The 25,310-nt window shown below is 47.0% G+C and overlaps 1 protein-coding gene across 2 annotated transcripts in view; it reads left to right on the forward strand.

Annotated features, from left to right (window-relative positions):
* Nucleotides 1-25,310, forward strand: part of LOC134935392 (CD276 antigen homolog) — a 92,411-nt gene that overhangs the window by 22,182 nt on the left and 44,919 nt on the right. The window contains exon 2 of one of the 2 annotated variants that reach the window (XM_063930484.1): nucleotides 10,969-11,040. The exons of the other annotated variant lie outside the window; for it this stretch is intronic. Coding sequence (XP_063786554.1) covers nucleotides 10,969-11,040 — 72 coding nt within the window. The remainder of the gene's footprint in view (nucleotides 1-10,968; nucleotides 11,041-25,310) is intronic. 2 annotated transcript variants of the gene reach the window in all.

Below are 25,310 nucleotides of genomic sequence, written 5' to 3' on the forward strand. Positions count from 1 at the left end.
TGATGCTGGGTGCAGAGGGCTGTGTGTCTGGTGCTGGGTACAGGTGGCAGTGTGTGTGGTGCTAGGCACAGGGGGCAGTGTTTGAGGTACTGGTGAGGGTCTGGGTGCAGGGGGCTGTGTGTGGTGCTGGGTGCAGGGGGCTCTGTGTGTGGCATAGGTGCTAATTTATGATTTTTGCTGGTGGGTGCTTGGCGGGAGGCGACAGCGGGAATGAACGGACGGCCGCGGCAGTGACTAAGGCCCATTACATATTATGCCACACACCGTAATGCCCATTTCACATTATGCAACACACCATGATGCCCATTACGCAATATGCCACACACCATAATGCCCATTACACATTATGCAACACACCATGATGCCCATTACGCAATATGCCACACACCGTAATTCCTATTACACATTATGCTACATACCGTAATGTCTATTACATGTTATGCTAAACACCGTAACACCCATTATGCGTTATGCCACACACTGTAATGCCAATTACATATTATGCCACACACAGTTATGACCCTGACACCATTTTATATCCCACACACAATAATGCCAATTACAAATTATGCCACACAGTAAGGCTACTAATTACTTTTAAATTACCTGCCTGTTGTCAGGAGTCTCATGCTTATTGCCAAGGGTTTCATGCAAGTTGCCAGGGGTTTCATGCTCTGGGTTGCATGCTCGCAGGGGTCTCCTGCGCATTGCCAGGGGTCTCCTAGCCGCTGCCCCAGTAAAGTTACCGCTAACCCCCGCAGTGTATTGAGATGTACTGGGGGCTGCGGAAGCGCTTCCATCCATTGCAGTGTAAAAAAACTCTTAAAATGCCGCCGCTGAGGAGACAGGCGTCTCTTTGGTGGCGGCCATTTTTGGTGGTCTTTTTACACTGCAATTGGACGGAAGCGCTTCCACAGCCCCCAGCGCATCTCAATTCACTGCGGGGGGTAGCAGTAACTTTAGAGGCTGGTTCTGTGGGTGCTCCTCATTTTCCGTGGGTGCTTGGGCCCGGGAGCACCCACGGAATTGGCAGGGCTGTGTTTCTGGTGCTGGGTGCAGGGGGTAGTGCAGGGTCGGCTCCAGGTCTACTAGCACCCTGAGAAAATTTGAAGTACCACCCTCCCTCCAACGTGCGAACTCCTGGAAAAGTGGGTGTGGCCTCACAATTTTATATCGATATCAAGCTATAAATATATAATCACACCCCCCTCTACACATGCACACACAATTAGCAGCTTTACACACAATGGGGGTCATTCTGAGTTGTTCGCTCGTTGCCGATTTTCGCTATATTGCGATTAGTCGCTTACTGCGCATGCGCAAGGTTCGCAGAGCACATGCGCTTAGTTATTTTACACAAAAGTTAGGTATTTTACTCAAGGCATAACGAGGATTTTTCATCGTTCTGGTAATCGGAGTGTGATTGACAGGAAGTGGGTGTTTCTGGGCGGAAACTGGCCGTTTTATGGGTGTGTGCGGAAAAACGCTGCCGTTTCTGGGAAAAACGCAGGAGTGGCTGGAGAAACGGGGGGAGTGCCTGGGCGAACGCTGGGTGTGTTTGTGACGTCAAACCAGGAACGAAACTGACTGAACTGATCGCAGTGGCAGAGTAAGTCCCGAGCTACTCAAACTGCAAAGAAATTTCTATTCGCAATTATGCGAATCTTTCGTTCGCAATTCTGCAAAGCTAAGATTCACTCCCAGTAGGCGGCGGCTTAGCGTGTGCAATGCTGCTAAAAGCAGCTAGCGATCGAACAACTCGGAATGAGGGCCAATGGGGGTTATTCAGACCAGATCGCTGTGCTGCTAATTTTGCTGTCCTGCATTCAGATAGTCACCACAAAGGGGAGTGTAAATTCACTCGTGCAAGTGTGCGATCACATGTGTACGCCATGCTACAAATGTCCCTCATTCAGCGGACAACTGCAAATCCATACACACCAAACTCACCATTGAATAATTTTACTAGTGTGTGCAGTCTGTGCACAGCCCAGGACTTACTCCTACAGTGCAATGAGAACAGGCTGATCGGGTCTGAAGCTGACGTCACACACCCTCCCTTAAAATACTTGGGAATACCTGCGTTTTCCCTGACACTCCCAGAAAATAGTCCGTTTACACCAAACGGACTCTTCCTGTCAATCAGCATTGTGAATGGCCGTGTGATCGAAATTTTTGCATTAGCCTGTTGCTGTTCGGCGATGCTTGTTGTTTGGTGATACGCGGGTGCATTGCGGTGCATAAGCAGTCTATCGATAATCGCCCGCTATTCGAAAACACACAGCAGCGATCAGGTCTGAATCAGACCCAATGCCCACATAATGTCCCCAGTATACCTATGCTCCCAGTATAGTGCCAGATACACCTATGCCCCCAGTTTAGTGCTAGATGCACCTATGCCTCCATAGTGCCAGATAAACCTATGACCCCATAGTGCCAGATGCACCTATGCCCCCATGGTGCCAGATACACCTGTGCCCCATAGGGCCAAATACACCTATGCCTCCATAGTGCCAGATACACCTATGCCCCCATAGTGCCAGATACACCTATGCTCCCATAGTGCCAGATACACATGCCCCCAATGCCAAATACAGATATGCCCCCAGTAGCACTGCTCACTGGGCTCCTCCTCAGCTGTCACCGCTGGCTGCCACCAGGCTCCTCTTCTCATGTCACTGCCGCTGAGCTCCTCTGCCGCTGGCTGCCGCTGGGCTCCTCTTCTCCTGACACTACCGCTGGGCTCCACTGATACTAGCTGCCGGCCCTGGGGCAGTGTGTGAGGTGCAGAGGGCTGTGTGTGTGGTGCAGGGGGCAGTGTGTGAGGGGCAGGGTTCAGGGGTCTGTGTGTGTGGTGCTGGATGCAGGGAGCAGTGTGTGAGGGGCTGGGTGCAGGGGGCTGTGTGTGTAGTGCTGGGTGCAGTGTGTGTGTGGTGCTGGGTACAGGGGGCAGTTTGTATGGTGTTGGGTACAGGGGGCAGTGTTTCAGGTTCTGGTGAGCGGCTGTGTGCAGGTAGCTGTGTGTGTGTGGTGCTGGTACAGGGGCAGTGTTTGTCTGTGTGTGGGGCTGTTTGTGTCAGTGTGTGAGGTGCTATGTGTGTATAGGGGACGTGTGTCAGTGTGTAAGTGTTGGAGCGAGCTATGTGGGCAGAAGCCAGGGTAGTCCTCTCCATGGTGGCCATGCTCCCTCCCACCTTCCCCCACAACGCTGGGCCATTTCATATTTTCTAAGTACAGCTGCTGCCACAGCGCAGCCACAGACTGGACTCATTGGGAAAGCGGCTATGAAGCTGCTGGGTGCCGCCCAAACCGTCCCGGCATCCCAGCATACCAATATGCCACTGGCTGCAGCTGTACATGGGTGTTGCTGTCCTTGCTGTCACTGTGCTGTACAGGGGCACTGTCCTCATGTATGCTGTGAAAATACAGAGGTGCTGGCCCTGTCTTGTATGCTGTAAAAATTCATGGGTGCAGTGAAAATAAATGTACACTGACCCTGTCTTGTATGCTGTAAAAATTTAGGGGTGCAGTGAAAATAAATGTACAGTGGCCCTGTCTTGTATGCTGTAAAAATGCAGGGGTGTAGTGAAAATAAATGTACACTGGCCCTGTCCTGTATGCTGTCAAAATTCAGATGTGCAGTGAAAATAATTGTACACTGGCCCTGACTTGTATGCTGTAAAAATTCAGGGTGTGCAGTGAAAATAAATGTACACTGGCCCTGTCTTGTATGCCGTAAAAATGAATGGGTGCAGTGAAAATAAATGTTCACTGGCCCTGACTTGTATGCTGTAAAAATTCAGGGGTGCTGTGAAAATAAATGTACACAGGTCCTACCTTGTATGCTGTAAAAATTCAGGGGTGCAGTGAAAATAAATGTACACTGACCCTGTCTTGTATGCTGTAAAAATTCAGGGGTGCAGGGAAAATAAATTTACACTGGCCCTGTCTTGTATGCTGTAAAAATGAATGGGTGCAGTGAAAATAAATGTTCACTGGTCCCGTCTTGTATGCTGTAAAAATTCAGGGATGCTGTGAAAAAATGTACACTGGCCTTGTTTTGTATGCTGTAAAAATACAGAGGTGTTTTTGTTAAAATAAAAGTACACTGACGAAAATACAGGGGTGCTGTTATAATAAAATTAGACTGGCCCTGTCCTGTATGCTTTAAAAATTCAGGGGTGTTTGCAAATAAAAGTACACTGGCCCTGTCCTATATGCTCTAAAAATACAGGTGTTCTGTTGTTAAAATAAAAGTACATTGGCCCCGTCTTGTATGCTGTAAAAATACAAGGGTGCTGTTAAAATCAAGTACACTGGGCCTGTCCTGTATGCCGTAAAAATGCAGGGATGCTGTTGTTAAAATAAATGTACACTGTCCCTGTATGCTGTAAAAATACAGGGGTGTTGGTAAAATAAAAGTACACTAGCCCAAATACAGGGGTGCTGTTAAAATAAAATTTCACTGGCCCTGTCCTGCATGCTGTAAAAATACAGGGGTGCTGTTTGCAAATAAAAGTACACTGGCCCTGTCCTATATGCTGTACAAATACAGGGGTGTTGTTAAAATAAAAGTACACTGGCCCTGTCCTATATGCTGTAAAAATACAGGGGTACTGTTAAAATAACATTTCACTGGCCCTGTCCTGTATGCTGTAAAAATACAAGGGTGCTTTTGTTAAAATAAAATTTTACTGGCCCTGTCCAGTATGTTGTAAAAATACAAGGGTGCTGTTAAAATAAAATTACACTGGCCCTGTCCTGTATGCTGTAGAAATACAGGGGTGATGTTGTTAAAATCAAGTACACTGGCCCTGTCCATTTTGCTGTACAAATACAAGGGTGCTGTTTTTAAAATAAAAGTACACTGGCCCTGTCCTGTGTGCTGTAAAATACAGGGGTGTTGTTGTTAAAATAAAAGTACACTGACACAAATACAGGGCTGCTGTTAAAATAAAAATTACACTGGCCCTGTCCTGCATGCTGTAAAAATACAAGGGTGCTGTTTGTAAATAAAAGTACACTGGCCCTTTCCTATATGCTGTAAAAATACAGGGGTTCTGTTGTTAAAATAAAATTACACCGGCCCTGTCCTGTATGCTGTAGAAATACAGGGGTGCTGTTGTTAAAATCAAGTACACTGGCCCTGTCCATTATATTGTACAAATACAGGGATGCTGTTTTTAAAATAAAAGTACACTGGCCCTGTCCTGTATGCTGTAAAAATACAGGGGTGCTGTTGGTAAAATAAAAGTACACTGGCCCTGTCCTATATGCTGTAAAAATACAGGGGGGGTGTTGTTAAAATAATAATTTACTGGCCCTGTCCTGTATGCTGTAAACATACAAGGGTGCTTTTGTTAAAATAAAAGTACACTGGCCCTGTCCTATATGCTGTAAAAATACAGGGGTGTTGGTAAAATAAAATTTCACTGGCTGTGTGTTGTATACTGTAAAATTACAGGGGTGTTGTTCAAATACGTGGGTGCTGGCCGTGTCCTGTATGCTGCAAAAATACAGGGGTGCTGTTAAAATAACATTTCACTGGCCCTGTATGCTATAAAAATACAGGGGTGCTGTTTGTAAATAAAATTACACTGGCCCTATCCTATATGCTGTAAAAATACAGGGGTGCTGTTTGTAAATAAAATTTCACTGGCCCTGTCCTGTATGCTGTAAAAATACAAGGGTGCTGTTAAAATAACATTTCACTGGCCCTGTCCTGTATGCTGTAAAAATACAGGGGTGCTGTTAAAATAAATGTACACTGGCCCTTTCCTGTATGCTGTAAAAATACAGGGGTTGTGTTGTTAAAATAAAATGACACTGGCCCTGTCCTGTATGCTGTAAAAATACAGGGGTGCTTTTGTTAAAATAAAATTACACTGGCCCTGTCCTGTATGCTGTAAAAATACAGGGGTGCTTTTGTTAAAATAAAATTACACTGGCCCTGTCTTGTATGCTGTAAAAATACAAGGGTGTTGTGAAAACAAAGCGGCACTGTTCTCTGTGCTGTAATAATAAAGGGGTGCTGTCCTGTGAAATGGAGAACAAAAATTTGGAGGATAAAATAGTGAAAGATCAGGAACCACTTCCCAGTTCCTAGTACTAGTGCTGAAACTGCTGCTGCTACCAGTCATGACATTGATGATGCAATTCCATCAACGTCATCTACTAAGGCCAATGTCATAGAGGGCATGTAAAATCCGAGAAGCAAAAATTAATAGTCAGAGGAAAAAAAAAATTATCTGATGAGAAATGTAAAATTGGAAAGACACGAAGTGGCAAGGAAAGGTTAGGGCCTTGGCCTATGTTCATGACTGGTGGCTCAGCTTTTCATGAGGCTGTAAGCCCTCCTCCCTCTCGAAAAATAAAAAAAATTAAGCTTGTTAAAGCACAGCAACCATGCATTCAGAGATATCATAAATCCCCAAGGAGAGTCCAGGTGTGTATGGGAGGCTCCTACCACCATTTGCACGCCCCCCTGCAAGTGCTGGGAGGAGTACTGCCAGTCTAGTTGCTGATATTGAGATTGAGGATGTCACTGTAGAAGTACACCAGGTTGAGGAGGATATTGGTGTAGCTGGGCTGAGGAGGAAGTTGACGATGAAAATTCTCATGGTGATGTGGTTTGTTTGAATAAGGCACCAGTGGAGACAGTTGTTGGCCATGGGATGAAAAAGACCATTGTCATGCCTTGGCAAAATACCAAATAAGCCATGTCTTCGGTGGATCCTTCCTCTTCGGAGGGTCCTTAAGTGGTACGCCTACTGCTGCTGCTGCTTCTGCTGTTGTTGCTGCTGGTAGTAGATCATTATCCCAGAGAGGAAGTCGGAAGACCACTTGTACTACTTCATCTAAGCAATTGACTGTCCAACAGTCCTTTGCGAGGAAGAAGAAATATGACAGCAGTCACCCTGTTGCAAAGCGGATTAATGAGACCATAACAATTATGCTGGTGTTAGACATGCGTCTGGTATCCATCCGCAATTAGTGCAGTGAGATTTAGACAGTTGATGGAGGTACTGTGTCCCCAGTACCAAATCCCATCTAGATTTCACTTCACTAGGCAAGCGATTCCCGGACTGTACAGGGACATTAAGAAAAATGTCCTCAGTGTCCTGAAAAATGCTGTTGTACCCACTGTCCACTTAACCACGGACAAGTAGATAAGTGGAGCTGGGCAAACTGAGGACTACATGACTGTGACAGTCCACTGGGTAGATTTATTGCCTTCTGCAGCAACACCGGTAGCAGCATCTCACAAATGCCAACTCGTTCCTAGGCAGTCTACACTGTTTATCACCGGTTTCCATAAGAGTCACACCGCTGACAGCCTCTTACGGAAACTGAGGGACATCAATGCACAATGGCTTACCCCACCTAGGGGTATATTCAATAACTGTCGGAAGCTGCCGTCTTGTCGGAAAGACGTCAGCTTTCGGCAGTTTTAGGTCGGAAGGGGATCCGACCTATTCATTACGGCCCCGTTTTTTCTGACATGTTGGGAAACCCAACTTGTCGGAATGCACGCTGAACAGCAGCTTAAGCCGCCGATCACCGTGCATTGGTGGTCATTCCGAGTTGATCGCTAGCTGCTTTCGTTCGCAGCGCAGCGATTAGGCAAAAACAAACACTTCTGCGCATGCGTATGGGGCGCAATGCGCACGCGTGTCATACCCTTACAACGAACAATGTAGTTTCACACAAGGTCTAGTGAAGCTTTTCATTCGCACTGCTGGCCGCAGAGTGATTGACAGGAAGTGGGTGTTTCTGGGTGTCAACTGACCGTTTTCAGGGAGTGAGCAAAAAAACGCAGGCGTGCCAGATAAAAATGCAGGCGTGGCTGGTGAAACGTAGGCGTGGCTGGCCGAACGCAGGGCGTGTTCGTGACATCAAAACAGGATCTAAATAGTCTGCAGTGATCACAAGCTAGGAGTAGGTTTGGAGCTACTCTGAAGCTGCACAAAATTATTTTGTAGCCGCTGTGCGATCCTTTCGATCGCACTTCTACTAAGCTAAGATACACTCCCAGAGGGCGTCGGCTTAGCATTTGCACAGCTATTAAAAGTCGGAAGCGGGGACATACCCAATAGATTTTAGCCCCATTTCCGACAAACTCAATCCGACTTGAAAACAAGTCAGATTGTGGTGAGGAGACGGGGAGCGGTGCGGCGGGCTACGGAGATCAGGGATGAGAGGTACCTTGACGGCCGTCCCCTGGCCAGGCACCTCTCTTCCTGCAGTGCCTCCCCCACCGCCACAGACCACCTCCGCCGGCTGTCGTAGCAGCTTCCCCCACCGCACGTAGCCGCCCAGCTCCCCCCGCAGCCATCCAGCTCCCCCCACCACCACAGACATCACCACCATCGGCCGCCGTGGCAGCTCCCACCACCGCACGCAGCCGCCCAGCTCCCCCCGCAGCAGCCCAGCTCCCCCCGCTGCTGCTATCTGCGCATTCGGCAGCCGCTGACAGCAGCGGCAGCACAGGACCCCCGGTACGGCTAAATCTGACAGTCGGATTTGGCCATCCATTGAATAGGGGTTGTTGGGTCCTTTCCGACAACTGCATGTCTGAATGGACCCGACTCTTATTGAATATACCCCTTAGACTCTCCTGGGATTTTTAATATCTGACAATGCCACCAATATTGTGCGTGCATTACATCTAGGCAAATTCCAGCACGTCTCATCTTTTGCACATACAATTAATTTGGTGGTGCAGAATTTTTTGAAAAACGACAGGGGCATGCAGGAGACGCTGTTGGTGGCCTGAAAAATTGCAGGCCACTTTCGACATTCTACGACTGCGTGCCGAAAACTGGAGCACCGGCAAACACTCCTGAACCTGCCCTACCATCACCTGAAGCAAGAGGTGGTAACGAGGTGGAATTCAACACTCTATATGCTTCAGAGAATGGAGGAGCAGCAAAAGGCCATTGAAGCCTATACATTAACCTATGATATAGGCAAAGGAGGGGGGAATGCACCCGACTCAAGAGCAGTGTAGAATCGTTTCCGTGTTGTGCAAGGTTCTCCAAGCCTTTGATCTTGCCACACGTGAAGTCAGTTCAGACACTGCCAGCTTGAGTCAGGTCATTCCTTTCATCAGGATTTTTCAGAAGCAGCTGGAGAAATTGAAGGAGCTAAGATGCAGCGATTCTGCTAAGTTTGTGGGACTTGTGGATGGAGCCCTTCATTCGCTTTGCCAGGATTCAAGGGTGGTCAATCTGTTGAAATCAGAGCACTACATTATGGCCACCGTACTCGATCCTAGGTTTAAACTCTATGTTGTATCTCTCTTTCCGGCAGACACAAGTCTGTAGAGGGGCAAAGACCTGCTGGTGAGACAATTGTCAAGTCAAGTGGAACGTGACCCATCAACAGCTCCTCCATTTTCTCCCGCAACTGGGACTACGAGGAAAAGAATAAAATTTCCTAGCCGACCCACTGGCGGTGATGCTGGGCAGTCAGGAGCAAGTGCTGACATCTGGTGCAGACTGAAGGACCTGCCAATGATTACCGACATGTCTACTGTCACTGCATATCATGCTGTCACTATTGAAAGAGTGGTGGAGGATTATATGAGTGACAGCATCCAAGTATGCATGTCAGACAGTCCGTATATATACTGGCAAGAAAAAGATGCAATTTGGAGACCCTTGCACAAACTGACTTAATTTTACCTAAGTTGCCCCCCCCCCCCCCCCTCCAGTGTGTACTCTGAAAGAGTGTTTAGTGCAGCCGCTCACGTTATCAGCGATTGGCGTAGGAGGTTACGTCCACAAAATGTGTAGAAGATGATGTTCATCAAAATGAATTAGAAATTCCTCCAGGAAGACATTTACCAGCAATTGCCTCCAGACAGTACACAGGGACCTGTAATGGTGGATTCCAGTGGGGACAAATTAATAAATCTGTGAGAAGGAGAAGGATGTACACACTGAAAGGGGTGAGGAATCGGAGGATGAGGATGACATCTTGCCTCTGTAGAACCAGTTTGTGCAAGGAGAGATGAATTGCTTCTTATTTGGTGGTGGGATTGATTGCTTATTTTTTTGTGGGGAATCATTTCAGCCACAGTCGTGTGGCAGTTCCTGTCACTGAAATGATTGGTTTGTTAAAGTGTGCATGTCCTGTTTTATACAACATAAAGGTGGGTGGGAGGGCTCAAGGACAATTCCATCTTGCACCTCTTATTTTTTTTCTTTGCATCATATGCTGTTTGGGGCCTAGTTTTTAAAAGTGCCATCCTGTCTGACACTGCAGTGCCACACCTAGATGGGCCAGGTGTTTGTGCCGCACATTTGTGTCGCTTAGCATAGTCACTCAGTGACCTCGGTGCACCTCTTTTTTTCTTTGCCTGATTTGCTCTTTGGGGCCTAGTTTTTAAAACTGCCATCCTCTCTACCACTGCAGTGCCAATCCTAGATGGGCCAGGTTATTTTGCCGCACAATTGTTTTGCTTAGCTTAGTCACCCAGCGACCTCGGTGCACCTCTTTTTTTTCTTTGCATGCATGATGTGCTCTTTGGGGCCTATTTTTTAAAACTGCCATTGTCTGTCACTGCAGTGCCACTCCTAGATGGGCCAGGTGTTTGTGCCGCCCACTTGGGTCGCTTAGCTTAGTCATCCAGCTACCTCGGTGCAACCTGTTGGCCTAAAAACAATATTTTGATGTGTTTAGAATAGACTGGAAATGAATGTTATTGAGGTTAATAATACTGTAGGATCAAAATTACCCCCAAATTCTGTGATTTTAGCAGTTTGTGTTTTTTTTTCTAAAATCATCCAGATCCAAAATCAAAACCTGAAAGGGTGGTTTTGGCAAAACCAATCCAGATCCAAAACAAGAGCGAGGATCCAGATCCAAAACACGAAAAGTGCCCACCGCACATCTCTGATTACAATATACTGTATGCTTTTTAGTGTTTTATTTAATGAATGTAATGCATTTCAATTTTTACAGGCAGAGGTTTTTCAAAAACATCAATAGATTTACATATGAAGCTTCTACTGATATCATCCATCTTGGCCTCAGGTAAAAATATAAATCAATCTATCTATCTATTTGTGTACATATAACACTGCACACTTCGACAGTTCTAGGAATTGGGTGTATTGAGGATACAGAAGAAAAAATGTAATGTAAAATTGATAAACAAAAAATTCACGAAAACAGCTCACCAAATTCCTTCCCACGCTATGGCAAAGAGCTAAAGTATTCAGGAAAGGTTGGGTTTGTGTGTTCGGCCGTTGGGAGACTGCCGATGGGGGCGAGCACAATGAAGCCCCTTGCGAGCTCACTGTGCTCGCCATGCAGCGGGCTCGGTGGCTCGCTGCACTGGCCACAGGTTCTATTCCCACTCCACGAGTGGGAATAGTCCCTGTTGGTCAGGTTGTTCCCTGTGCGGGATCCTGGCGGTCTCCACATAGCCGCATCCCATCAGGAATATACAAACAAATATACAAACACTCAAAACAAAATTGATAGCAGCCTTGCGTGAAAGAAACAACCTGTAAGTGTTTTTCCAGGAGAGAGACCGTACAGGGGATTTCTACGTGGCAATACCTATCACTTTTTTATTGCATTTATATAGAGCGCTAGTTCTTGGTATTTCTCTTTTTAAATATACAAACACCCTCTGTTCTTTTTACACTTTCATTCCTATATCATTTATCCAAGAAAGTTTACAAAGAATTGAAAAATTCTAGTTTCAGGTATCAGTAGGTCAGAAAATACTTCCATACTTTTGAGTACTAATGAACTAATGAAGATAAAAAGGACTGATTCAGAGGAGGATGCAATGACAATGTTTCTGCAGTTGATTGATTTTTTTTTTGCTACTGCATACACAGGAAATGCCCAGAAAACTGTGCATGTGTCCCCCTCACTGTACGCAGTGACCACTGTTGTGTGCGGAGTCACTGGAATGAGTGTTCCTGGGTGCTGACTGGGAGGTGTCCTGGAGTGAAAGTAAATAAAAGGGCAGTTTCATGAATGTGTTATGGACGCTTCTTGGTCATGTCAGTGTACGCGTCTGCATTCCCAAACACAGATCCACAGCCATAGAGGACATGTTTAGAGGAATTTCAGAAGCAGACAAGACACTGCATGCCATAGGCTGGTGCAAGTATCGATGGTTCACCCGATGGTACACCGATGGTGGAGTGTTCAGAACTGCCAGTGAACCTGCCCTGTACACAGGCATTGATAGTGAGTGTCTCAGGGCTTGTACTCTCCGGCACACACTAGCACACAAGGTGAAGGCTAATGTCAGAATTCGTTTTGATCTCCCAGTGTGAAAACATATTAGCAGGGACTGAGGTTCACAGAAAATAACTAGTTTATTAAAGCAACGTACAACTGTAAACAATAAATATAAAGCAGGAATAACTAGAGAACACCAGTGGCGTGCGGTGAGGTCAGTGGCTGGTGAGGCACTGCAGCCATAATGTCCGCCGAGACCTGCAATGACAACTACCACCGTGGAACCAATGCCTGCTACTTCCCCTAAGCTGATGCCTGCTACCGCCACCATCCCTGATGCCCGCTACCCCTGCCACTAATGGCCACCACCCCCGCCAATGCCTTACAAAATTGCACACCATCAACTGCCCAGGCCCCCTGCCACTAATCCGCATCTCAGACCAAACCGTCGCTGCCAATGCCCGCAGCCTGCCTGCTCATAAGACTTGTGATGAGTAGGCGGCTAATATATTGTACATTTTTATCAAATAAAAGGGTGACAGGAAGAGTGTGATGCCAGGGAGAGGGTGACAGCAGTGGGTGACAGGGAGAGGATGACAGCAGTGGGTGACAGGGAGATGGTGATGCCAGGGAGAGGGTGACACCATCAAGAAGTATGGATAAGTCAAGGACGCAATTATGCACACGCCGAAAGCGCGCGCGTGCTCCAGAAAAGGGGACGTGTCCAGTGTAGTAGAACCCCTTCTACTATCTAGTACTGGTGCCCCTTTCCCTTATAGCACACGGTACGAGCTGAAATTCACATTATAGCACACGGTACGTGCCGAAACTCACATTATAGCACACTGAATGAGCCACTTTCACATTATAGCACACTGAATGAGCCACTTTCACATTATAGCACACTGAATGAGCCACTTTCACATTATAGCACACTGAATGAGCCGAAATTCACATTATAGCATACTGAATGAGCCGAAATTCACATTATAGCATACTGAATGAGCTGAAATTCACATTATAGCATACTGAATGAGCTGAAATTCACATTATAGCACACTGAATGAGCTGAAATTCACATTATAGCACACTGAATGAGCTGAAATTCACATTATAGCACACTGAATGAGCTGAAATTCACATTATAGCACACTGAATGAGCTGAAATTCACATTATAGCACACTGAATGAGCTGAAATTCACATTATAGCACACTGAATGAGGCTAAATTCACATTATAGCACACTGAATGAGCTGAAATTCACATTATAGCACACTGAATGAGCTGAAATTCACATTATAGCACACTGAATGAGCCGAAATTCACATTATAGCACACTGAATGAGCTGAAATTGTGACAGCAGGGAGAGCCAGAGTGACAGCGGGGACAAGGAGAGAGTAACGACAGTGACAGCAGTGAGAGAGTGACTGTAGGGACAGGGACAGTAATGACAGGGAGAGAGGGTGACAGCAGGGGAACATTACCTGACTGTGGTTGACGGAGGCACCCATGAGCAGTGGTGGTGAGGTTCCTCTGACCGCCATTTGTTGCGGCTGGTGGCGGTGGGCGGCTGGCGGCAGCTGGCAGCGGTGAGCAGCGGGCGGAGCACCATGTGAAGCAGGATGGCCACATCCCTCGCCTCCTGCTGCACTTTAATTTCTGGGTCAGTGGAAGAAGTCGCGGTATACCATACCACCGTATACCGCCCCACTTTGACCACTGATTACAGGAGATAAATATCTTAATTTCTTTTCAGAGCCGAGTGATACTTATTGCAGTGAATTTTTATGCTGCTCCACGAAAGAAAGAGAATGGGTACATAGAACATACAAGCACATTGGTCTCTTCCCAATGATAAGGAGCGCTAAAAAATTTTTTAATATCAAATTAGTTTATTAAATAATATAGATACAAGAGACAGAATTGTCTGATCACTTACAGGGCTGGAAACCCTCTGGGTAGTTGCCTGCAGGAGACGCACACAGAGTAAGTGTCATTGGCGCTGGTGTCCGGCACCGCACCGCTTCACAGTACAGGGAAGAAACAGTAGATAAACTACAGCTCCCAGCAACCCTTGCAAGGGTTGCTGGGAGCTGTAGTTTATCTACTGTTTCTTCCCTGTACTGTGAAGCGGTGCGGTGCCGGACACCAGCGCCAATGACACTTACTCTGTGTGCGTCTCCTGCAGGCAACTACCCAGAGGGTTAAACAAGGTACTGCAGCATGTCAGGACGCCCTCCTCTACGCGGCGCCCTACTCACCCGCGTATGCGTTAAAAAGGCCCTCCGGCGGTGTCACAGGGGGAGTGAGGATAAGTCTGATCAAGGTGAAGGTACACTCTCTGGCTGTGCCCTGTTCCTGGTCCAACAGCAGCCCCCTCTACCGTGTATGTCACTGTGCAGGGGGACAGGCTGCGGGATGGGCTGGGGGACGGACGGGAGGAGGCTGCCACATATTTACTAGATGACATGGGGGGGGTATGTTCCTTGGTGCCCCCCTCCCTGAATCGACCAGTGACCAATCAGAACCTGACTAAGTGACAGGGGCGTGCTTTCATATCGGCTGAAAGCACGCCCCTGTCAAAGCGGCACTTGTACTAGGTGCCGCTTACAGGGCTTTTTTCAATGGTTTTTTTTCTGCCCAATTCTTGGCCCTGCCCCCCGCTTCCAGCCCTTTAATACTAACAGCGGGAGGCACCGAGAGCGGTGCCTCTGAAACCTTTTTAAAACAGTTTTTTTTTTAGAAAGATAATGATTCAAATAATATAAAGGCTAAAGAAGATACTTATGACACAGAATATGTGTTATAAGTATCTTCTTTGTATTATTTTAATCATTAATGACAAGGGAGGCACTGCCTCCCCTGACTGCACGTCCCTGGAGAACACAAAAGGGAAAACTGAGGGGACATGGGATGCCAGGAAACTGAGTACATGAGAATGATGTAGACTGTGGTAGAGTATGCACGTACCAGGGTTGCAGGATTGCACTGTAGCCGGACTGCAGGACTGCACTGTAACTGGAACACAGGATGGCACTGATGATTTGCAGACTTGTAAACGGTGACTGAAGATGCTGATGAGTTAAGGAACTTGTGAATGATGATTGAAGACACTGGTGATTTGCAGACTTGTAAACGGTGACTGAAGATGCTGATGAGTTAAGGAACTTGTGAATGATGATTGAAGACACAGGTGATTTGCAGACTTGTAAACGGTGACTGAAGATGCTGATGAGTTAAGGAACTTGTGAATGATGATTGAAGACACAGGTGATTTGCAGACTTGTAAACGGTGACTGAAGATGCTGATGAGTTAAGGAACTTGTGAATGATGATTGAAGACACAGGTGATTTGCAGACTTGTAAACGGTGACTGAAGATGCTGATGAGTTAAGGAACTTGTGAATGATGATTGAAGACACTGGTGATTTGCAGACTTGTAAATGGTGACTGAAGATGCTGATGATTCCAGGAACTCGAGAATAACAATTAAAGACACTGGTGGTTTGCAGAGTAGTACACGGTGACTGGAGACACTGATGATTCTAGGAACTTGAAAATAATACTTAAAGACTCTGAAGCAGACACTGACTCCCAGCACACTGATGACCGAGACACATTAAAGTCCAGAAACTGCTTGAGAACGCTGGAAGCTGTGCAGCAGTTAATGCTGGAAGCACCGGAGACACTGGGGTAGACTGCGGAGAAACTCGCCGGGAACAAGAGCACTGGCAGTTCTTTGGTCTATTTAGCAGCAGAGATCAGCAGGACCAGGACCAGGAGCTGTAACAATCTTGACTCGATGAACTGGCACCAGGGAGCCTGTGTGGCTGGCCTAAGTAGTGAGTACAGGTGCTGCTCACAGCTGTGGTAGCAGCTACTAATCAAGATGCAGATACAGAGCAGAACTCTGAACACCAGAGCAGAGAGCGCCACCCCAGGCATGGAGTAGAAACTACATGGGATTGTGACAGCTAACATTAGCATTTAAATATTATCATTCCCTTAGTTCCAACAGAGGGTGCTATTGTGGACCCAGTAATGTCCACCTCTGAATCCGGCCTATCTACATGTATGTGCCTAGGGAATATAATCAGAGAAGTATTGAGCATTACATGTTTCTAGTGGAAACAGTGTACAGTCAGTGGCATATTTATAATGGGTGCAGTGTGTGCGGTGCACACGAGCCCCTAGGGTCCAGGGGGGCACATACTGCAAACACTGGACCCATTTTTGTTCAATACTTACCCTCCAGAGTCCCACGTCGACAGCAGCAACGATGCAGGAATCACCAGGAAAATGGCGCAGTGACCATTTTCCTGATGACTCACACATGTGCAGTAAGAAAATCTCTGGGAAAATGGCTGCCATGCCATTTTCCTGGAGACCTGTGCATTTGCACTAGACTCTTAGACGTGCTAGGTCCCCTAATGATTCTAGTGCCCAAAATCTACAACGCTGCCGGCACGAGTGGAGGGGACCCAGACGGAATCGGCACACGGGCCTCCTCCTCTCTTGATACGCCCCTATGTACAGTTATGGAAAATTGGAAAACAGCGGAACAGTAATGGATACCCATGTTTTAATGGGCCCATTTATGAAGGATTGCATATTGAATGTGATCTGGGCAAGATCTTACTGCCCAGGATTGCATTGCAATATGCGATTACATTGGGTGAATGTATAAGCCGGTACCTGCAGGGAAAGGGGCTCCAAAAGGAGCCCATCACTCCGATATGCTCTGTGGGCTTTCGGGGATTCTGCGTAAGTGCAGTCACGTGTGCACTGAGGCATTTCTGGCAGAGGGTTCCGGAGAACCCAGCTGGATCTATTATCCGCGATATGTAGCCCATAGGCTACAATGGGCTACCACAATCAAAAGACTGAGGTAGCTGCAGGGAAGCACACTGAAAGAGTAGACTGAGAAACAGGGGTGTATTTAGGGGTCCGAGCACCCCTGGCAAATAAAAGGACTGGTGCCCCCCCATATTTGAATTGGGGAAGGCACGTTTGCCAAAAAAGGGGCGTGGCCACTCAATAGTACCCCAATTTAAATTACACCACAGTAATGTACATTATTCACTTTATGCTACACAGTAGTACCCCTTATACACATTATGCCATATAGTAGTGCATATATATATGGGAAGGCGTGCATGCTCCTGGGAAAGTGGGCGTGGCCTCACAATTATAAATATATAATCACACCCCCTACACATGTGCGCACACACGATTAGCAGCCTTACACACAATACCCACAGTAGTTCTTACACATAATGTCCCAGGTATAGTGTCAGATGCACATAATGTACCACAGTATAGTGCCAGTTGCACATAATGACCCCAGTAGTGCAGTGCCAGATACACATAATGCCTCCAAGTATAGTGCCACATACACATATGCCCCCACAGTGCCAGATAATTGTATGCCCCCACAGTGCCAGATACACGTATGCCCCCACGGTGCCAGATACACGTATGCCCCCACAGTGGCAGACACACATATGCCCCATGTTGATTTTACTATTAAAGGCAGCACTTTTAGGCAGTTTCACTTTTAGAGGCGGCAGCTATTACCCCACCCCCGTGTAGTTCCTCAACAGCAGGGATGCCCTTTAATGATCAAAGAATGCAGCAGCAGCAGCAGCCACTGTAATTGGCGCTGGGGTCCAGCACTGCACCACAATACAGACAAGAAACTCTACATAAACTACACCCCCCAGTAGCCGCTGCGATCATTACTGGGCATCCCTGCTGGTGAGGAACTTCACCGGGGGTGGGGGGATAGCTGCTGCCTCTAAAAGTGAATCTACCTACTGCCCGCGGTTGACACCTCTGGACGACGCCCCTCCTCGTCTGGCGCCCCTGGCGAGTGCCATCCTGGCCAGTGGCAAACGCAGGATTTCTAGAGGGGGGTTTCCAAATGCAATCCACAATCTCCCACTTGGCGGAACATGGAATACAGTATTAATATTTAACACAATATATGGTCTATAGCAGTGATTTTCAACCTTTTTCAACTCGCGGCACACCGGCAAGACTTTACAATTGCCAAGGCACACCATCAGTGCGCCACGGGGGAAAAAAACATTGGCCCCCATAGTAATTAAACAGACACACTGGCCACCACAGTAGCACAAACACATTGGCCCCCAAAGTAATACAAATACATTGGGCCCTGCGGTAATAAAAAAAAATGCTGTCACCCCCACAGACTTATAATAATGGAATGCAGTTAAAATACCGGCTGTCGGGATTCCGGCGTTCAGGAGACCGACGCCAGAATACCGACAGCCAGTGAAAGTGGAAAAAGTGGAATCCCGACCTCTGCAGGGTATTCCCACTCGGGTTGGTGGGTCCACGCCATAAACTGAGTGGGAATATAACCTGTGGCGAGCTAAGCAAGCCATCGGGCTTAAAGTGTGGCGAGCGCACTCACTGCTGGAATTGCAACAGACGGGAAGCCGCTGTCGGTATACTTACAGCCAGCATCCCGTCTGTCGATAAAACATATCAATATTATAATAATGGTACACACTTTTCCCCCAGTAATTCCACTCGCTGCCCCCCATAGTAATTCCACTCCCTGCCCCCCATAGTAATTCCACTCGCTGCCCCCCATAGTAATTCCACTCCCTGCCCCCCATAGTAATTCCACTCCCTGCCCCCCATAATAATTCCACTCCCTGCCCCCATAATAATTCCACTCCCTGCCCCCATAATAATTCCACTCCCTGCCCCCCATAATAATTCCACTACCTGCCCCCCATAATTCCACTCACTGCCCCCATAATAATTCCACTCACATATTAATTCCACTCACTGCCTGTCCGCGCCCGCCCCCCCCCCCGTATTTTCAGACATTGTACTTGCATCCAAACACCTACAGTAATTCCTCACACAAATACATGTTTTTGTTTTTTTTTAAATATACTGTATACCTGCAACTGTGATGAGCGCTGAGAAGGCAGCACGAATTGACGAGCAGCACTGGCCCGTGGGCGGGCGGGCACTCCAGGCAGGAATGCAACGTGGCCTGCGTGACCTATGAGTCACAATAGGTCACAGGCCGCTCGCAGAAGTGCACAGCGCTGGCTGCGCTGCCCAAGCCGGCTATTGATTGCGGCGGCCGGACTCTCTGGCTAGTGGCAGCGGATCTCCCTGGCGGGCGGCGGCACACCTAGAGACCGCTCGCGGCACACAGCGGTTGAAAATAGCTGGTCTATAGTATAGGCTGCATCAAACATATTTAAATAATATAAATAAGATAAGTGGTCAGGAAAAGGTTAAACATACTATAAATAAATAAATACATAAACATAATAGAACCAGTACTGCACTTTCTATGCAAACATTCTCACACCTCATGGTAAGGCTCCTGTCTCTTCTTCCTGGTAGCTACTCTCTGGTCCACTGCACTGATTGAGGACTCAGAAACACACACACAGCAAACTTGGTAGAAGAAGCTTCTATCACTGGGCATGTGCAGCAGCTCTTCTCTGTCCCTTAAATTACATGATGTGGCGGTAGCTCTAGTAATCGTCTTATATACCATTGCTATTTTTGTTATAATTTGCGCAACTTGCCAAGAGGAGGGGGGTTTCTGGGCAACCAGAAACCCCCCCTGCATTTGCCTATGCTGGCCAATAGGAAGATACACCCCTGCTGAGAAATGTGTTAAGTGCATGAGCCACACTGAGCCACTGTAAAACCCTAGATTATAGTGACAAAGTTATATGATTATAGTAAATATATTCTATGTGGTGTTGTTTTAATAATTTTATGTATAACACCTGCCATGTGTAGATTGTATTGTATTTAATGTTTTAGGATAAACAAAAAAAGTTAAATTGGATTGACTGCGCTTTATTTTCTGTATGTTTGTTTGATATTGAGAGCCAGCTAGTGCCATTTATCTTGTTCATGGTTGAAACTTTTTTTTATCCTTAAATAAATGTACTGAGTTCAGTTCTTATATAGAGTCTGCTCTGTTTACATGCAAAGTGTTATTCAATCTATGGAATGTGGAAAACAGAATTGTGGGGGTCATTCTGAGTTGTTCGCTCGCCAGCAGATTTTAGCAGCATTGCACACGCTAGGCCGCCGCCCTCTGGGAGTGTAGCTTAGCAGAATTGCGAATGAAAGATTAGCAGAATTGCGAATAGAAAATTCTTAGCAGTTTCTGAGTAGCTCGAGACTTACTCCTACACTGCGATTAGCTCAGCCCGTTTCGTTCCTGGTTTGACGTCACAAACACGCCCTGTGTTTGGCCAGCTACTCCCCCGTTTCTCCAGACACTCCCGCGTTTTATCTTGGCATGCCTGCGTTTTTCCGCACACTCCCAGAAAACGGCCTGTTTCCGCCCAGAAACACCCACTTCCTGTCAATCACACTCCGATCACTTCAACAATGGAAATTCTTCATTCGGATGTGAGTAAATCTACTAAGTTTTGTGCTAAAATACTTAGCGCATGCGCACTGCGTACCATGCGCATGCGCATTTTCGCCTTAATCGCTCCGTTGCGAAAATCGTCAACGAGCGAACAACTCGGAATGACCCCCATAGTGATGGAAAGTGGACTGCGCATATGCAGAATGAGTACTGCATCCTCGCAGCTCGCAGGCTGCTAACAGTTGGGAGCGGTTGGGTGACTGGAGCTGTCCGGTATGTCTTGCCCCCATTTTCTGGGTGTGGTGAGGCCAGGGTCTGTGTCTTCAGATGCAGATTTCCTAACCCCAGCTGAGCAGTTTTCAGCGGTCATTCTTAATAGGCTTCAATTTGTTCAGATGACTGATGCTACTAACATGGTCACAATACTGCGTCTTCAGCAGTGGCACTGGGATCGCAGATGCTGGCAGGAGGTGTCTTTTTCCTTCAGAGCCTTCTGCAGGCATTAGCAAATTTTTATACGAAATCTGCATCCAAAGACGCAGCTGCTGCCCAAAAGTGTCCACCTCTGAATTAGACCCAAAGGGGGTGATTCAGATCTGATCGCTGGGCTGCGTTTTTTGCTATCCTGCAATCAGATAGTCATCATATCCAGGGGAAGTGTATATTCGATGTGCAAGTGTGCGATCCTATGTGTACGCCGAGCTGCTAAAATCCAGTGTATGCAGTCTGTGCGCAGCCCAGGACTTACTCCTACAGTGCGATCACAACAGGCTGATCGGGGCCGGGGCTGATGTCAGACACACTCCTTGAAAACACTTGGGAACGCCTGCGATTTTCCGGAAAATCCCAATAAATGGTCAGTTACCACCCACAAATGACCAGCGATGCCCGTTGTTGATGGCTGACGTGCGTGCGCATTGCGGTGCATACGCATGTGAGGTTAGTACCAGATTGCCCGCTGTGTGAAATCGCACAGCAGCAATCAGATCTAAATGACCCCCAAAGTCTCTAACCTAAAATAATGGCTTCCACCTGCTTTAGCGCTGATCAACAGAAATAAATATATTTACTGTACATGATAAATACATTTGCACAATTCATGTATCTGGGTAGATCTGCATTGTGTGAGTATGTAAGAAGAATGTGGCTCAGCAGTTTTCCTTCAAGATCAGGGCACTATCTTTAGACATAATAGTAATAGTGGCTAAAATTTAATATTTAAATTAATTATTCATGTCTTGGTGTACTTATTAATAGTGATGTGCACCGGAAATTTTTCGGGTTTTGTGTTTTGGTTTTGGATTCGGTTCCGCGGCCGTGTTTTGGATTCGGACGCGTTTTGGCAAAACCTCCCTTAAAAATTTTTGTCGCATTCGGGTGTGTTTTGGATTTGGGTGTTTTTTTTCAAAAACCCCTCAAAAACAGCTTAAATCATAGAATTTAGGGGTAATTTTGATCCCATAGTATTATTAACCTCAATAACCATAATTTCCACTAATTTCCAGTCTACTCTGAACACCTCACACCTCACAATATTATTTTTAGTCCTAAAATTTGCACCAAGGTCGCTGGATGACTAAGCTAAGCGACCCAAGTGGCCGACACAAACACCTGGCACATCTAGGAGTGGCACTGCAGTGTCAGACAAGATGGCACTTAAAAAAATTGGCCCCAAACATCACATGATGCAAAGATAAATAAAAAAAAGAGGTGCAAGATGGAATTGTCCTTGGGCCCCTCCCACCCACCCTTATGTTGTATAACCAGGACATGCACACTTTAACAAACCCATCATTTCAGCCACAGGGTCTGCCACATGACTGTGGCTGAAATGACTGGTTGGTTTGGGCCCCCACCAAAAAAGAAGCAATCAATCTCTCCTTGCACACACTGGCTCTACAGAGGCAAGATGTCGACCTCATCATCATCCTCCGATTCCTCACCCCTTTTACTGTGTACATCCCCCTCCTCACAGAGTATTAATTCGTCCCCACTGGAATCCACCATCACATGTCCCTATGTACTTTCTGGAGGAAATTGCTGGTAAATGTCTCCATGGAGGAATTGATTATAATTAATTTTGATGAACATCATCTTCTCCACATTTTGTGGAAGTAACCTCGTACGCCGATTGCTGACAAGGTGAGCGGCTGCACTAAACACTCTTTCGGAGTACACGCTGGAGGGGGGGGGGGATTAGGTAAAATGTAGCCAGTTTGTGCAAGGGCCTCCAAATTGCCTCTTTTTCCTGCCAGTATACGTATGGACTGTCTGACGTGCCTACTTGGATGCTGTAACTCATATAATCCTCCACCATTCTTTCAATGGTGACAGAATTATATGCAGTGACAGTAGACGACATGTCAGTAATCGTTGGCAGGTCCTTCAGTCCGGACCAGATGTCAGTTTTCGCTCCTGACTGCCCTGCATCACCGCCAGAGGGTGGTTTTAGAAATTTGATCCTTTTCCTGACGGCTCCAGTGGCGGGAGAAAATGAAGGAGGAGCTGTTGGCAGGTCACGTTCCACTTGACTTGACAATTGTCTCACCAGCAGGTCTTTAGACATCTGCAGACTTGTGTCTGCTGGAAAGAGAGATACAACGTAGGCTTTAAACCTAGGATCGAGCACGGTGGCCAAAATGTAGTGCTCTGATTTCAACAGATTGACCACCCGTGAATCCTGGTTATGAAGGGCTCCATCCACAAGTCCCACATGCCTAGCGGAATCTCTCCATTTTAGCTCCTCTTTCAATCTCTCCAGCTGCTTCTGCAAAAGCCTGATGAGGGGAATGACCTGACTCAGGCTGGCAGTGTCTGAACTGACTTCACGTGTGGCAAGTTCAAAGGGTTGCAAAACCTTGCACAACGTTGAAATCATTCTCCACTGTGCTTGAGTCAAATGCATTCCCCCTTCTTTGCCTATATTGTAGGCAGATGTATAGGCTTGAATGGCCTTTTGCTGCTCCTCCATCCTCTGAAGCATATAGAGGGTTGAATTCCACCTCGTTACCACCTCTTGCTTCAGCTGATGGCAGGGAATGTTCAGTAGTGTTTGCTGGTGCTCCAGTCTTCGGCATGCGGTGGCTGAATGCCGAAAGTGGCCCGCAATTCTTCGGGCCACCGACAGCATCTCTTGCACGCCCCTGTCGTGTTTAAAACAATTCTGCACCACCAAATTCATTGTATATCCAAAACATGGGACATGCTGGAGTTTGCCCACATGTAATGCACGTACAATATTGGTGGCGTTGTCCGATGTCATAAATCCCCAGGAGTCCAATTGGGGTAAGCCAATCTGAGATGATGTTCCTCAGTTTCCGTAAGAGGTTGTCAGTTGTGTGCCTCTTATGGAAAGCGGTGATACAAAGCGTTGCCTGCCTAGGAACGAGTTGGCATTTGCGAGATGCTTCTACTGGTGCCACCGCTGCTGTTGTTGCTGCGGGAGGCAATACATCTACCCAGTGGGCTGTGACAGTCATATAGTCCTTAGTCTGCCCTGCTCTACTTGTCCACATGTCCGTGGTTAAGTGAACATTGGGTACAACTGCATTTTTTAGGACACTGGTGACTCTTTTTCTGACGTCTGTGTACATTCTTGGTATCGCCTGCCTAGAGAAGTGGAACCTAGATGGTATTTGGTACCGGGAACACACTACCTCAAGAAATTCTCTAAGTCCCTGTAAACTAACGCACGTATAACACCAACACAGCTGCCGAAGCCTGAGTTATTTGCTTTGCAACAGGATGACTGCTGTGATATTTCATCTTCCTCGCAAAGGACTGTTGGACAGTCAATTGCTTACTGGAAGTAGTACAAGTGGTCTTCCGACTTCCCCTCTGGGATGACGATCGACTCCCAGCAGCAACAACAGCAGCACCAGCAGCAGTAGGCGTTACACTCAAGGATCCATTGCAGGAATCCCAGTCAGGAGAGGACTCGTCAGACTTGCCAGTGACATGGCCTCCAGGACTATTGGCGTTCCTGTCTAAGGAGGAAATTTACACTGAGGGAGTTGGTGATGTGGTTTGCAGGAGCTTGGGTACAAGAGGAAGAAGGCATTTAGTTGTCAGTAGACCGCTTCCGCTGTCACCCAAAGTTTTTGAACTTGTCAATGACTTCTGATGAATGTGCTCCAGGTGACGTATAAGGGAGGATATTCCTAGGTGGTTAACGTCCTTACCCCTACTTATTATAGCTTGACAAAGGCAACACACGGCTTGACACCAGTTGTCCGCATTTCTGTTGAAATAATTCCACACCGAAGAGGTGATTTTTTTGGTATGTTGACCAGGCATGTCAATGGCCTTATTCATCCCACGGACAACAGGTGTCTCCCCGGGTGCCTGACTTAAACAAACCACCTCTCCATCAGAATCCTCCTGGTCAATTTCCTCCTCAGCGCTAGCAACACCCATATCCTCATCCTGGTGTACTTCAACAGTGACATCTTCAATTTGAATATCAGGAACTGTACTGTGGGTGCTCCTTCCAGCACTTGCAGGGGGCATGCAAATGGTGGAAGGAGCCACCTCTTCCCGTCCACTGTTGGGAAGGTCAGTCATCGCAACCGACACAATTGGACTCTCCTTGGGGATTTGTGATTTAGAAGAACGCACAGTTCTTTGCTGTGCTTTTGCCAGCTTAACTCTTTTCATTTTTCTAGTGGGAGGATGAATGCTTCCATCCTCATGTGATGCTGACCCAC

The sequence above is a fragment of the Pseudophryne corroboree genome, chromosome 6 (genome assembly GCF_028390025.1).
Source record: "Pseudophryne corroboree isolate aPseCor3 chromosome 6, aPseCor3.hap2, whole genome shotgun sequence".
Taxonomy (NCBI): domain Eukaryota; kingdom Metazoa; phylum Chordata; class Amphibia; order Anura; family Myobatrachidae; genus Pseudophryne; species Pseudophryne corroboree.